We start from the raw sequence: 14,880 nt of genomic DNA on the forward strand, positions 1-14,880 counted from the left end.
TGGACGTGAAGAGTTTGAGTTTTGGGCTTAGATTGGCTCCTTTGTTTTTTTGAAACTCTGCACTCACCTGCTGATGATGTCACTTTCATAGAGTTCTGAAGTGAGTGTTTTTTCATATGGTCCTTATAGCCAGCAAGCTAACTCTGGCCTTAACATTAGAGGCAACATAAAGTTTGCTTGATAGCTAGAGATGCACCAGTACCACTTTTTTCCCAGACTGAGTACAAGTACATTTTGATACTCATTGATACCGAGTACTGATATGAATACTTAATGCATGGGTTAAAGTTCTCCGTCACCACGACGGATTTCCGTCATTTGGAAAATTTAACCACGCGTGCGCACGTGGTGTCATGCGTGTTTTGGGGCCGACTGCCAAAGCAACATCCCATTCTGCGCTAATCAAAGCAGCAGCAATGCGGAGGAAGGGACTGTGAATTTTCCTTCCTCTCCACTCTGTTTACTGCTTGCCATGAGCCACGGACCTTCTCCTCCCTGTCTTCGTGAGAACATTGGCAGACCTTCCCCAAGCTGTGCTTTGAACCAATGAAGCAATGAGTCGACTCACTGCTTCGATGGTTTGTTGTATTATTTCGCTTTATCTTAATTTTTCCCCGCTAAAACCCTAAAGAACATATGTCTGTGAGTAATATTTACCTTTTGTACAATAAACCGACCTGTTATGGTCTTCTAAAACAGTTGATGTATTTTATCTTAAAAATGGGACCGATGCTAACGCATTAGCATGTCTATGGCATTTTCAATGTTAAAGTTAGCATTAAGCTCTTCGCATCTCAGCACAGTAAAAGAGTCAAATGTATTACGAATTGTAATTTTTTTGTTTATTTTTATTTATATATTAATAATAGCAACAACAACAAAAGTAATAATAACTAATATTGCGACAATACAATTTTAGAGAAACGGCAAAAAACCTGATAAAACAAAACACAACAGAAAAGGTAAACCCAACTAACAATGAACATAAATAATATAGAAATAAATAACTGTTAACTGTGAACACCTATTGACTCTCACCTCCACTTCATCCCTGTTTTATTTGTTTAATGACAATTTGTTTCAGTCAAACCACATCTAAGCTGTGTTTTTACACAAGAAAAAAAATAAAATGCAGTAAACTGCACATTTGTCTTTTTTCATGAAAATAACTTATTAAAGATCACATATTACACTTTAGTCAGGCCTTTAAAATACTTTTGTGGACTCTTGCTGTAATACAGTAGTGTTCAGAATAATAGTAGTGCTATGTGACTAAAAAGATTAATCCAGGTTTTGAGTATATTTGTTATGGTTACATGGGAAACAAGGTACCAGTAGATTCAGTAGATTCTCACAAATCCAACAAGACCAAGCGTTCATGATATGCACACTCTTAAGGCTATGAAATTGGGCTATTAGTAAAAAAAAAAGTAGAAAAGGGGGTGTTCACAATAATAGTAGCATCTGCTGTTGACGCTACAAACTCAAAACTATTATGTTCAAACTGCTTTTTTAGCAATCCTGTGAATCACTAAACTAGTATTTAGTTGTATAACCACAGTTTTTCATGATTTCTTCACATCTGCGAGGCATGGAGTCAACCAAATTGTGGCACCTTTCAGCTGTTATTCCACTCCAAGATTCTTTAACAACATTCCACAATTCATTCACATTTCTTGGTTTTGCTTCAGAAACAGCTTTTTTGATGTCACCCCACAAGTTCTCAATTGGATTTAGGTCCGGGGATTGGCCACTCCAAAACATGAATTTTGTTGGTTTGGAACCAAGATTTTGCTCGTTTACTAGTGTGCTTGGGGTCATTGTCTTGTTGAAACACCCACTCTTTTCATGGCCAAATCTTCTGTCACAGTGGAATGTGCCGAAAAAGTGCTGATGTCCACCTCTTCCGCAATTTCTCGGATAGTCACACGACGGTCCCACATCACCACAGCATTCACTTTGGAAATGATCTGGTCATTTCAGCATGTTGATGCCGACCGGAGCGCGGCGCGCTCTCCACCGTTGTGCGGACGTCTTTAAATCGGTTGTACCGCCCCTTAATCTGTGTGATGCCCAGAGGATCGTCACCGAAAGCCGTCTGAATAATCCAAATGGTTTCCACCTGGCTGTCGCCCAGTTTCTGGCAAAATTTGATGCAGTCACGCTGCTCCAGTCGTTCCGCCATTTCCTTGCAAAGGAAAAACGACGAGAGACGACACCCATCCTCACACAAAGGCTGCTTACAAGCAAATGACGCAATCGACAGGCCTGAAAAAACTCACGCATGCGCACGAAGGTTCAAGGTTGGCTCATGCAAGCACACATGATTCATATTCATCAGGTTTTTGAAAAAAATAAAAAGGTCGGATACTTTTCTAACAGACCTCGTATATCAAGTTGTAGAGATTTGGTTTGAGTTTGAGTTTAAGGAAGATAATTTTACAACCCCAATTCCAATGAAGTTGGGACGTTGTGTAAAATTTAAATAAAAACAATACAATGATTTGCAAATCCTCTTCAACCTACATTCAATTGAATACATCACAAAGACAAGATATTTAATGTTCAAACTGGCAAACTTTGTTTTTGTGCAAATATTTGCTGATTTTGAAATGGATGCCTGCAACATATTTCAGAAAAGTTGGGACGGCGCAACAAGACTGGGAAAGTTGATGAATGCTCAAAGAACACCTGTTTGGAACATTCCACAGGTGAACAGGTTAATTGGAAACAGGTGAGTGTCATGATTGGCTATAAAAGGAGCTTCCCCAAAAGGCTCCGCCGTTCACCAGCAAAGATGGTGTAAAAAAATAGTCCAACAGTTTAAGAACAATGTTTCTCAATGTTCAGTTGCAAGGAATTTAGGGATTCCATCATCTACAGTCCATGATATAATCAGAAGATTCAGAGAATCTGGAGATCTTTCGACACATAAGCGGCAAGGCTGAAAACCAACATTGAATGCCTGTGACCTTCGATCCCTCAGGCGGTACTGCATTAAAAACCGACATCATTGTGTAAAGGATCTTACCGCATGGGCTCAGGAACACTTCAGAAAACCATTGTTAGTTAACACAGTTCGTCGCTACATCTACAAGTGCAAGTTAAAACTCTACCATGCAAAGTGAAAGCCATACATCAACAACATCCAGAAACACTGCTGCCTTCTCTGGGCCCGAGTTCATTTGAAATGGACAGACGCAAAGTGGAAAAGTGCTGTGGTTTGAGTCCACATTTCAAATTGTTTTTTGGAAATCATGGCTGTCGTGTCCTCTGAACAAAAGAAGAAAAAGACCATCCAGATTGTTAGCAGTGCAAAGTTCAAAAGCCAGCATCTGTGATGGTATGGGGGTGTGTAGAAGCCGATAACGTAATAATGGCAGATAACGTAATAAATTTGCCATTTTTAAATAATAAATAATAAAATAAGTCCTGAACTGAAAATGTAATAACTTTTTATTACGTTATTGGCCTGGTAAAAATAAATTATTTGCAAATGTAATAAGTAACGCCAATAACGTAATAATATACTAATATCACTTTAACTTTTTGTTATTGGATATAACTGTGAAAATGCATTCTCTCTCTCGCTCTCTCTCACTCTCTCTCTCTCGTCTCCCCCCCAAGAATTAAGATTTATTATTTGTTTGTTTAACTTGATGGTCAGATTTACTATGTCCTACTCTGCCTTCAGTTCCTTACGGCATCTAAGAAGCCCTGTTATTCTGTTATTCTCAACTCTTTACCTGTATTAATTACACCTGTTCACACACTCAATCAATCACACTCCAGCCTGTCCACCATAGCCAAGACCAAAGAGCTGTCTAAGGACACCAGGGACAAAACTGTAGACCTGCACAAGGCTGGGATGGTTACAGGACAGCAGGCAAGCAGCTTGGTAGAAGACAACAACTGTTATGATTATTTATTAGAAAGTGGAAGAAACACAAGAAGACTGTCAATCTCCCTCGGTCTGGGATTCCATGCAAGATCTCACTTTGTGGGGAAAGGATGATTCTGAGAAAGCTCAGAACTACACAGGAGGACATGGTCAGTGACCTGAAGAGAGCTGGGACCACAGTCACAAAGATTACATTAGTAACACATGATGCTGTCATGGTTTAAAATCCCGCAGGGCAGCAAGGTCCCCCTGCTCAAGGCAGCACATGTCCAGGCCCGTTTGAAGTTCACCAGAGACCATCTGGATGATCCAGAGGAGGCATGGGAGAAGGTCATGTGGTCAGATGAGACCAGAATAGAGCTTTTTGGAATCAACTCCACTTACCATGTTTAGAGGATGAGAACAACCCCAAGAAAACCATCCCAACCGTGAAGCATGGGGGTGGAAACATCATACTCTGGGTGTACTCTTCTGCAAAGGGGACAGGACGACTGCACCGTATTGAAGGGAGGATGGATGGAGTCATGTATTGCAAGATTTTGGCAAACAACCTCCTTCCCTCAGTGAGAGCATTGAAGATGGGTCATGGCTGGGTCTTCCATCATGACAATGACCCCAAACACACAGCCAGTGTAACTAAGGAGGGGCTCTGTAAGAACCATTTCAAGGTCCTGGAGTGGTCTGGCCAGTCTCCAGACCTGAACTCAATAGAAAATCTTTGGAGGGAGCTGAAACTCCAAACCTGAAAGATTTGGAGAAGATCTGTATGGAGGAGTGGACCAAAATCCCTGCTGCAGTGTGTGAAACAAACAAACAAAGGCTACTGTACCAAATATTAACATGGATTTTCACAGGTGTTCAAATACTTATTTGCAGCAGTAACATACAAATAAATTATTATAAAATCATACATTGTGATTTCTGGATTTTTTTTTTTTTTTTTTTTTTTTTTTTTTTTTTGATTGTCTCTCACAAGTGGACATGCACCCAAGATGAAAATTTCAGACCCCTCCATGATTGGAGGGAGAACTTGCAAAATTGCAGGGTGTTCAAACCTATACCTTGCAGGGTATATATACACATATATATATATATATATATATATATATATATATAGTGTTCAGAATAATAGTAGTGCTATGTGAATAAAAGATTAATCCAGGGTTTGAGTATATTTCTTATTGTTACATGGGAAACAAGGTACCAGTAGATTCAGTAGATTCTCACAAATCCAACAAGACCAAGCATTCATGATATGCACACTCTTAAGGCTATGAAATTGGGTGATTAGTAAAAAATAAAGTAGAAAAGGGGGTGTTAATAATAGTAGCATCTACTGTTGACGCTACAAACTCAAAACTATTATGTTCAAACTGCTTTTTTAACAATCCTGTGAATAACTAAACTAGTATTTAGTTGTGTAACCACACTTCATGATTTCTTCACATCTGCGAGGCATTAATTTTATTGGTTATGAACCAAGATTTTGCTTGTTTACTAGTGTGCTTGGGGTCATTGTCTTGTTGAAACACCCATTTCAAGGGCATGTCCTCTTCAGCATAAGGCAACATGACCTCTATTTTGACATATCCAAACTGATCCATGATACCTGGTATGCGATATATAGGCCCAACACCATAGTAGGAGAAACATGTCCATATCACGATGCTTACACCACCATGCTTCACTGTCTTCACTGTGAACTGTGGCTTGAATTCAGAGTTTGTGGGTCGTCTCACAAACTGTCTGTGGCCCTTGTACCCAAAAAGAACAATTTTACTCTCATCAGTCCACAAAATATTCCTCCATTTCTCTTTAGGCCAGTTGATGTGTTCTTTGGCAAATTGTAACCTCTTCTGCACGTCTTTTATTTAACAGAGGGACTTTGCGGGGGATTCTTGCAAATAAATTAGCTTCACACAGGCGTCTTCTAACTGTCACAGCACTTACAGGTAACTCCAGACTGTCTTTGATCATCCTGGAGCTGATCAGTGGGTGAGCTTTTGCCATTCTGGTTATTATTTTATCCATTTTGATGGTTGTTTTCTGTTTTCTTCCACGCGTCTGTTTTTTTTTTTTTGTCCATTTTAAAACATTGGAGATCATTGTAAATGAATAGCCTATAATTTTTTGCACCTGCGTATAGGTTTTCCCTTCAATCAACTTTTTAATCAAACTACGTTGTTCTTCTGAACAATGTCTTGAATGTGCCATTGTCCTCAGGCTTTCAAAGAGAAAAGCATGTTCAACAGGTGCTGGCTTCATCTTTTAATAGGGGACACCTGATTCACACCTGAACACCCCCTTTTCTACTTTTTTTTATTAATAGCCCATTTTCATAGCCTTAAGAGTGTGCATATCATGAATGCTTGGTCTTGTTGGATTTGTGAGAATCTACTGAATCTACTGGTACCTTGTTTCCCATGTAACAATAAGAAATATACTCAAAACCTGGATTAATCTTTTTAGTCACACAGCACTACTATTATTCTGTACACTACTGTGTGTGTGTGTGTGTGTGTGTGTGTGTGTGTGTGTGTATATATATATATATATATATATATATATATATATACATACACACACACACACTTCTCTTTAAAAAGGTTGACCCCCCAATATTGTCAAACTGTAAGATGCCAACTGTCAGTTAACTTTGAATATGTTCTCAATAATTGTATATTCTCTTGTACTAAATATGCAAGATTGTATGTGGTATATGCAAGAATTTGAACAAAATGAACTGTTCACAAAAGAAAATTGATCACTGATTACCTTTCACCATGTGTCCTAGAAAGGAAGGAAGGGAGTTTGTACAACTGAAGAAAGTCATTCTCACACCATTGCCATCTCGTGGTCAATTATGGGAAATCAAAAATTGTTGGTTAAAAAAAAAAATCTTCAGTATCTTCAAGAGTGAGTTACATGTCATACATGTCATATATATTTTTTATCATACCATTGTCTATGTTTGCAAATGTGCTTCCACTTCATTTGGAGATTAATATTAGTATATTATTACATTATTGGTTCAGTTATTACATTTGCAGAGAATTTTTCTTTTTTTACCAGGCCAAAAACATAATAACCAGCCAATAACATAATAAGTTATGTTATTGGCCAAAAGTTATTACATTATTGGTTCAGGACTTTTATTACGTTACTGGCCTATTACAATTTAAAAATGGAAAATGTATTTTGTTATCGACCGCTATTACGTTATTGGCCATTATTATGTTATTGGCTTCTACAGGGTGTGTTAGTGCCCATGGCATGGGCAACTTACACATCTGTGATGGCACCATCAATGCTGAAAGGTACATCCAGGTTTTGGAGCAACACATACTCCCATCCAAGCAAGGTCTTTTTCAGGGACGGCCCTGCTTATTTCAGCAAGACAATGTCAAGCCACATCCTGCACGTGTTACAACAGTGTGGCTTCATAGTAAAAGAGTGCGGGTACTAGACTGGCCTGCCTGCAGTCCAGACCTGTCACCCATTGAAAATGTGTGGCACATTATGAAGCACAAAATACGACAACGGAGACCCCGGACTGTTGAACAACTGAAGTCGTACATCAAGCAAGAATCGGAAAGAATTCCACCTTCAAAGCTTCAACAATTAGTGTCCTCAGTTACTCCGATGAGGGCGGTCGCAACTCCTCCACTCTCCCTTATCTCTGTTCTCTGCTTTAACCTTCAACTCACTACTTCACCAGACTGTGAATTCCTCAAATTATATTGGATTCTGGATCTATTGGATTAACCATGGAATTGATCAGCTGGTCTCTGAACGCTGTTGACACCATTTTTTCTTCAAGAAGGTCAGGACCGGGGGATCCTACCTGCCCAGATGCAACGTATCCTGCGGGCTATGTTCTCGACTCCTGGAGTTCCTGCCACGTGGCATGCTTTGCGCCTTCCTCCGTTGAGGACGTCGAGGGTTTATTCATTGTTGGTTTTATGGTAGCAGGGCTGGTATTCTTTGGCTTTTGTGCTGCCCTGATCTACCGGAAAATTGGCAAGACGGCGGCATCAAGAACCACGGCCCCTTGCTTGTCCGTCATGATTAACAAGTTGGGCAAGGCATTGCATTCTCAGACTGCGATGACTCTGGAACTCAGACACAAATTGGATGACATCTTGGAGCAGATGCGCGCCTTGCAGATGAAGATGAAGATTTCAGAGGCCGGGGAATATTCTTAATTCATAATTGGGAATATTCTTAATTCATAATTGGGATTTGGTTGTTCAAGTGGAACTGTTAAATGTTTTTCACTGCTCAAACCATAACATTACAGGCTTATCAAGCCTGAAGGTGAAATTGCCCGACTGTTTTTGCCCCAGAGGAATTTCTTCGGCCTGGGGATCATTTGGCTGTTTATCTCAACTCACAAAGACAATAAACTGCTTTTCACAGGACTGAAGCATGCTCCCGTCCCTCCCCCCACCCCCCTCCTATCCCCCATCAAACACTCACCACTCCGGCGTCTAACGTCACTCCTTTCCCCTTCTGCGGGGGCAGTGCAGTTTTCACTGCAGCCCACGTTCCTCCCCCCATGCTGATGGCGGCGCATCTCAGGGTTGCTGCATGGCCTTCACCCACTTGCCTCAATTTGGATAACGGACTTCTTCAAACTTAGTGCACATAAACAATGTCAAATGTGTATGTACTGTCTTTAATTCTGATGTGTGCCATTACTACGGTAAACAAGTAATAATTGTGGACTAATTGCTGTCTGAGGTAACTGGAGTGTAAACATAATTTCTCCACTGTGAGATCAATAAAGTATATCTAATCGCAACACAGTGGTAACCTGTTCACCTGTGGAATGTTCCAAACAGGTGTTCTTTGAGCATTCATCAACTTTCTCATTCTTTTGTTGCCCCGTCCCAACTTTTCTGAAATGTGTTGCGGGCATCCATTTCAAAATGAGCAAATATTTGCACAAAAACAATAAAGTTTATCAGTTTGAACATTAAATATCTTGTCTTTGTGGTGTATTCAACTGAATATAGGTTGAAGAGGATTTGCAAATCATTGTATTTTGTTTTTATTTACATTTTACACAAAGTCCCAACTTCAGTGGAATTGGGTTGTAGAATTTTTTTTTTTTGTATTTTTGTGTTTGAAATGGCATCATCCAATTAAAATGTGTGAAATACCAAGTGTTCCAATACCTTGGAGAGTACTGTACATGTTACACACATTAATAATGTGACATAAATGGTCGTCTTCAATATGAGAGGGATTCATCAATTTTTAGTTTTTTTTTTTTTTGTTTTTTTTTGATTGATTGATTGACTAATAATAGTAACCATGTATGTAATGGATTATAACAGTGAAGGAGGACAGGAGCGTGACCTGTGCAGGCAGAGGGAGTGAGGCGGACAGGGTGTACAGCGGGTTAGACTGATGGAATCGAGGACAGTGTGCTAATGATGGAGGCAGTAAAAAAACGAACAGAGCATCATGTTCTAACTCACAGTGACTTTCTTCTTCCTGTGTGCGTGTGTAGGTATTACTACCAGCGTGGCATCCTGGCCAAGGTGGAGGGTCAGCGCCTGGCCTACCAGTTCAAAGACATGCCCAAAAACATCCGGGTCATCGAGGAGGACGAGGACGGTGAGGAGGCAGAGGACGGCCAGGCTGTGATGCCCAGCCAGTACCTGGCTCACCAGCAGGCCCCTCCCACCTCTGTTGCCAGTCAGCCTCAACAGACTTACGTCACCGTCATCCCCAGCAACGCCGCCACCGGGTCTGTGTTCAGGTTGTCATTTCACAGATCAGGGTCTTTAAATGTGATCAGACTCCTTCACACGTGCACTCTGATGTATCGGTGTTCCAAAAGCGGGCAGCATTAGCGCCTCCAGGAGGCAGATCAGTGCTGCATGAAAGCACGGATTGGGCTGTCATGACTTTTGTCAGACGAAAGAAATCCTGTGACAGACTAAAAACAAGGAGCGTGATTTTAAAAAACACAAAAAGGATTGCAGTGATGACCGCCGTGGCTGACGTCCTACATTTGAGTGCATGTGTGAGTGAAGGACTTCCTGCTGGAGGAAGTCCTTGTTTCCTCTGTACACAGTTGAACTGGATGCAGTATGAAAAGGTCTGCAGACCCCCGGGCAACGTGATGTCTTTATGAGTTCACATGTAGACCCGTGTGGTGGGTCTGGATTTGAGTCCACACGGGTGGTTCTCTGGGCACGATTCAGTATACAGGTGCCTTGGAGACTCACCCACCTTTCACCTGGCTGCAGCAGGCTGAAGCTGAGAGGCTGGGTTGGAGTGCTGACGGGTGGTTACCATGCTGGACCAAAATCTGTTCCATGGTACGGTGGACATGTCAAGGTGTGGCCCCAGCACACTCAAGAATCCAGATTTTATCATTAGTCACTATGACAGAAACTCGGTGTTGCAGACCAAATGGTCCCCTGTAAAAATTGGTCCACCCTCCCTTCACTGCGCCTGCATCTGAGTCTGACTGTGAGTCTGAGTCTCTTCACCCAAAGGGAATAATGGGATTATTAACCATCAGGTGACAAATTAAAACCTCTTAAAGTCAGTTTTATGCAGAAACAAAGTGATAACTGACGTTCTGAAATGATGTAGGTGCAACAGCGCTGCGGCGCTCTGATCGGTCCCCCGTCTTATGAAATAATCCTGAATTTATGTGGAAATCATTGTTGTACAAAAGCTTCAGATATCTGTTGCTGAGACAAATGATGACTGGAGGCAGTTTGAAGCAGAAACGAGGTGATAATCGGTGAATCCCTGCCGAAGCTCAGAAATAACGCTGCCGAGCTCTGAAATGATGCATGCGCAGTGAAGGCAGGGTGATTTTTAGGGGGGACCATTCAGTCGGCCGGCAACTCCGGCCAGTGACTGGAACAGGAAGTAGTGTGTGTGTGTGTGTGTGTGTGTGTGTGTGTGTATACAATGAGGAAAATAAGTATTTCTACACCCTGCGGTTTTGCAAGTTCTCCCATTTAAAAATCATGGAGGGGTCTGAAATTTTCATCTTAGGTGCATGTCCACTGTGAGAGACATACCGTATTTTTCGGACTATAAGTCACACTTTTTTACGTGTTTTGTAATTTATTTGTATGTTACTGCTGCAAATAAGTATTTGATCCCCTACCAACCAGCAAGAATTCTGTCTCACACAGACCTGTTATTTTTTCTTTAAGAAGCCCTCTTATTCTGCACTCTTTACCTGTATTAATTGCACCTGTTTGAACTTGTTACCTGTATAAAAGACACCTGTTCACACACTCAATCAATCACACTCCAACCTGTCCACCATAGCAAGACCAAAGAGCTGTCTAAGGACACCAGGGACAAAACTGTAGACCTGCACAAGGTTGGGATGGACTAAAGGACAAAAGGCAAGCAGCTTGGTAGAAGACAACAACTGTTACGATTATTTATTAGAAAGTGGAAGAAACACAAGATGACTGTCAAGCTCACTCGGTCTGAGATTCCATGCAAGATCTCACTTTGTGGGGTAAGGATGATTCTGAGAAAGCTCAGAACTACACAGGAGGACCTGGTCAGTGACCTGAAGAGAGCTGGGACCACAGTCACAAAGATTACATTAGTAACACATGATGCTGTCATGGTTTAAAATCCTGCAGGGCAGCAAGGTCCCCCTGCTCAGGCCAGCACATGTCCAGGCCCGTTTGAAGTTCACCAGTGACCATCTGGATGATCCAGAGGAGACATGGGAGAAGGTCATGTGGTCAGATGAGACCAAAATAGAGCTTTTTGGAATCAACTCCACTTACCATGTTTAGAGGATGAGAACCATCCCAACCTTGAAGCATGGGGGTGGAAACATCATACTCTGGGGGTGTTCTTCTGCAAAGGGGACAAGATGACTGCACCTTATTGAAGGGAGGATGGATGGGGTCATGTATTGAGAGATTTTGGCAAACAACCTCCATCCCTCAGTAAGAGCATGGAAGATGGGTCATGGCTGGGTCTTCCAGCATGACAATGACCCCAAACACACAGCCAGGGCAACTAAGGAGGGGCTCTATAAGAAGCATTTCAAGGTCCTGGAGTGGCCTGGCCAGTCTCCAGACCTGAACTCAATAGAAAATCTTTGGAGGAAGCTGAAACTCCAAACCTGAAAGATCTAGAGAAGATCTGTATGGAGGAGTGGACCAAAATCCCTGCTGCAGTGTGTGAAAACTTGGTCAAGAACTACAGGAAACATTTGACCTCTGTAATTGCAAAAAAAAGGCTACTGTACCAAATATTAACATTGATTTTCACAGGTTTTCAAATACTTATTTGCAGCAGTAACATACAAATAAATTATTAAAAAATCATACATTGTGGTTTCTGGATTTTTTTTTTTTTTTTTTTAGATTATGTCTCTCACAGTGGACATGCACCTAAGATGAAAATTTCAGACCCCTCCATGATTTCTAAATGGGAGAACTTGCAAAATCGCAGGGTGTTCAAATACTTATTTTCCTCACTGTATGTGAGAGGATGTGCACATGGGCATAAATAATGGCAGATTTCACTGGACTCTGTCTGTACCAGAGACCATGATGTTGGCCCTGGTTGTGGTAATGTTTCTGCTGGGTGTTGTCACTGTGATCCAGTGCTTCCTGTACTCTTATGCCGCGTTCACACCGGGCGCGACGCGAGCGACTGCAGCCACAGGTTGCCATGTAATCCCTATGTAAGGACACATTTTGGCGCCAAACCGCGCAGCGCGATGCGATGGATGCGAGTGAAGCGATTTTGAGCGTTTTGCGCGTTTGTGGCACAATATTGCGTCACGTCGTGTTGCCCTCCTCCCCAAGTTCAAAAATCTGAACTTTTTCGTCTCGTCGCGATGACCAATCAGGGACTGAATATGTAGTGACGTGGAGATGTCTGGAGTTTGACTGAAGATATGAACATGTCCTGTAGCAGGACTTATGTCTCTTTTGTCCTTTATTTCACAATCACAGTTGTATAATAAAGCAAATGGTGACTGGTTTGTAAACACAATTATGACTGAGTTTTTGGAGCGAGCAGCAGCCCTACTTGCAGCAGCGTGAGCGGAGCTTTTTCCTTTTCTTTTTTTTATGTGTGTGTGCGAGCGAATCGTCTGTAGAGAATATTTTATTAATTAACTACACAGATGTATAATAAAACAAATGGTGACTGGTTTCTAAACACAATTATGCCAGAGTTTTTTGGGGGAAGAGCGAGCTGCAGCAAGCAGCGGGGTTTCTTTTTTTTTTTTTTTTCTTTTTTTTTTATTGTTTACATGTGCACGCGCGAACGGGACAGTTGATCCTCAAACTGGGTCCCGCAGAGGTGGAAGGACCGCTGAAAGCGGCCGTCACCCAGACACAGCTCCTGCAGCAAATAATGATACTCTGTATTGGGAGCTTTCCACAGCAACTCGCTCCGTGTGATCAAGGTCCGTCATGTTAGCTTGACTGACAACCGGAGCCGGCGAGCGGAATGGAAGCTCCTCCTATTGATGATGCACCGGGGCGAGTTTTCGCAGTGAAAGTCCACCCAAGCAGAGGGACACACTGGGCAAAGGAGGCGCGTCCATCGCCTGGCGACCCATGCGAATTTGTAGCGTCTGATCGCGCCCGGTGTGAATGCGACATTAGACTGGGACTGGGTCTGAAGTGACAGCATGTTGGTTTGTGAGATGTTGGTGTGGGTTGAACATGCTAATTGTGTCTGTGGTGTTTTCTTCTTGCAGGCCCATCCGAGCGATGCCTGTGGTCATGACTAACTCAATGGGCCAGGTGACTTTAAACTCCTCCCCCATCCTCACTACCTCCACTGGAGCCCCAGTAACCGTCGCTAACACCGGCAGCAGTTCTCCTGCCAAACTGGTCATTCAAGCCCTACCAGCAATGCTGTCTGCCGGCTCTAAAGCTGGGGAGATCACCATCATCACCATCCCAGCCAACCAGCTGACCACGCTCATCCAGGCCAAGCCCATCACCGCCCAGCTAGCACCAGCAAGTCTCAATCCCGGCGCCACCTCTGCCACTCATACGGTTCAGCTACCATCAGGTAGACCGACCCCACAACTTATCCTGGCCAAACCAGCGGCAGTGGTTCACTCACTGCCCCAGCTGTCCGTCCAGGTGAGTCAGTCTCAACTGGATACGACCAAAACACCTACCCAGTCCCTGAACTCCTCCAGCAGTCACCCTGACACAGCACAATCAGAACCCACTATGGAGGGTCCGCCCCTTTCCATGGCCCTGCCACACCTCCTCCAGTCCGGTCCCACGTCAGCAGATAACCCTGTATCCTGAGGACTCGGTCCTCTGGGTTACCAGAGGTCTCCACAGACTATGGACACTCATCAGGAAGTGCAGGACTCTGGCCCGGACTGAGCCATGTGACTCTTTGCAGCAGATGAAGGGCGACAGGAGGCAGCTCTCCTCAGGAGACCTGCAGCCTTACATTGTACAGGAAGTGGTTTTTGTAATCACTGTGGTGTGAATGAAATCCACCCAGATATTGTTGTAAAAAGCTTTTTTTTTTTTGATACTCTGCTCTGCTGCCGTTTGAGTTTCCCGTTCGTCACCACAGTGCTGCTCATAAAGACGGAGTGAAACCACGTCTGTGTCCCTGCCTGGCTCCGCCTCTTAGCTGTCTGTTGTCATGTTGGTGTACGAGAGTCGATTTAACTGTATCATAAAATGATGTGACTTCAACTCCATTTTTCACATTATTGAAAAAGAAACACATCACAGGTTAACAGCGGTCAACCAGGTAAACTGCGATCACTTGCTGTCCATCACACAAGTCAGGTGGTGCCCAGCTCGCACCACCTGACTTGTGTGATGGACAGTTTCATGATGTTGTTTCTACACTTTTTCCAACTTCACACGATACAAACCTGAATGTTTATTGGATTTAAACATTCTCAGGTGACTGTCTAATGACAGGGTCGTGGCCTAAAGGAATTAATGTCCTATATATCAGATAGG

The 14,880-nt window shown here is 42.7% G+C and overlaps 1 protein-coding gene across 4 annotated transcripts in view; it reads left to right on the plus strand.

The window, feature by feature from the left end:
- The window catches only part of elf2a (E74-like factor 2a (ets domain transcription factor)), an 82,313-nt gene extending 67,783 nt beyond the window's left edge, over window positions 1–14,530 (plus strand). Inside the window, exons 8-9 of one of the 4 annotated variants that reach the window (XM_034181014.1) lie at window positions 9,420–9,671; window positions 13,632–14,530. In XM_034181014.1, the coding sequence (XP_034036905.1) occupies window positions 9,420–9,671; window positions 13,632–14,199 (820 nt within the window). In that variant the 3' untranslated portion in view covers window positions 14,200–14,530. The remainder of the gene's footprint in view (window positions 1–9,419; window positions 9,672–13,631) is intronic. The other 3 variants (XM_034181013.1, XM_034181016.1, XM_034181015.1) reach the window with 3 other exon arrangements.
- Window positions 14,531–14,880: the final 350 nt, after the last annotated feature.

This window comes from Thalassophryne amazonica, chromosome 11 (genome assembly GCF_902500255.1).
Source record: "Thalassophryne amazonica chromosome 11, fThaAma1.1, whole genome shotgun sequence".
Lineage (NCBI taxonomy): Eukaryota > Metazoa > Chordata > Actinopteri > Batrachoidiformes > Batrachoididae > Thalassophryne > Thalassophryne amazonica.